Source organism: Sinocyclocheilus rhinocerous, unplaced genomic scaffold (genome assembly GCF_001515625.1).
Source record: "Sinocyclocheilus rhinocerous isolate Xijiao unplaced genomic scaffold, SAMN03320098_v1.1 C34989671, whole genome shotgun sequence".
NCBI classification, from domain to species: domain Eukaryota; kingdom Metazoa; phylum Chordata; class Actinopteri; order Cypriniformes; family Cyprinidae; genus Sinocyclocheilus; species Sinocyclocheilus rhinocerous.
The window spans coordinates 1-350 of NW_015735095.1; the positions used below are offsets into that span (position 1 = coordinate 1).

The 350-nt window shown below is 56.9% G+C and overlaps 1 protein-coding gene across 1 annotated transcript; it reads left to right on the plus strand.

Moving 5' to 3' along the window:
* Window positions 1-5: 5 nt before the first annotated feature.
* On the plus strand, window positions 6-344 carry LOC107734686 (3-oxoacyl-[acyl-carrier-protein] synthase, mitochondrial-like; the record flags this gene model as incomplete). The annotated part of the gene is made up of 1 exon (XM_016546648.1): window positions 6-344. A coding segment is annotated over one exon (339 nt), but the record flags the coding sequence as incomplete, so codon positions are not given.
* Between the last annotated feature and the right edge of the window lie 6 nt (window positions 345-350).

Here is a 350-nt window from a genome sequence, read left to right on the forward strand (position 1 = left end):
ATAAGACCGTCCCCTGTAAGGTGGCGGCCCGTGTGCTGCGAGGAGATAAACATGGAGATTTCAACGAAGAGGCGTTTGCGTCCAAAGGAGAGATCAACGGCATGTCTCCAGCCACGGTTATGGCCGTCGGTGCCGCTCAATTGGCTCTTGAGGATTGCGGATGGTTTCCCAGAAGCCCTGAGGAGCAGCTGAGCACCGGTGTGGCGGTCGGGATGGGTATGGTGTCTCTGGAGGAAATCGCTCGGACGGCCTCGGCCTTTCAAACGCGCGGCTACAGCAAAGTCAGTCCGTTTTTCGTCCCTCGCATCCTGGTCAACATGGCCGCAGGACACATAAGCATCAAACACAAA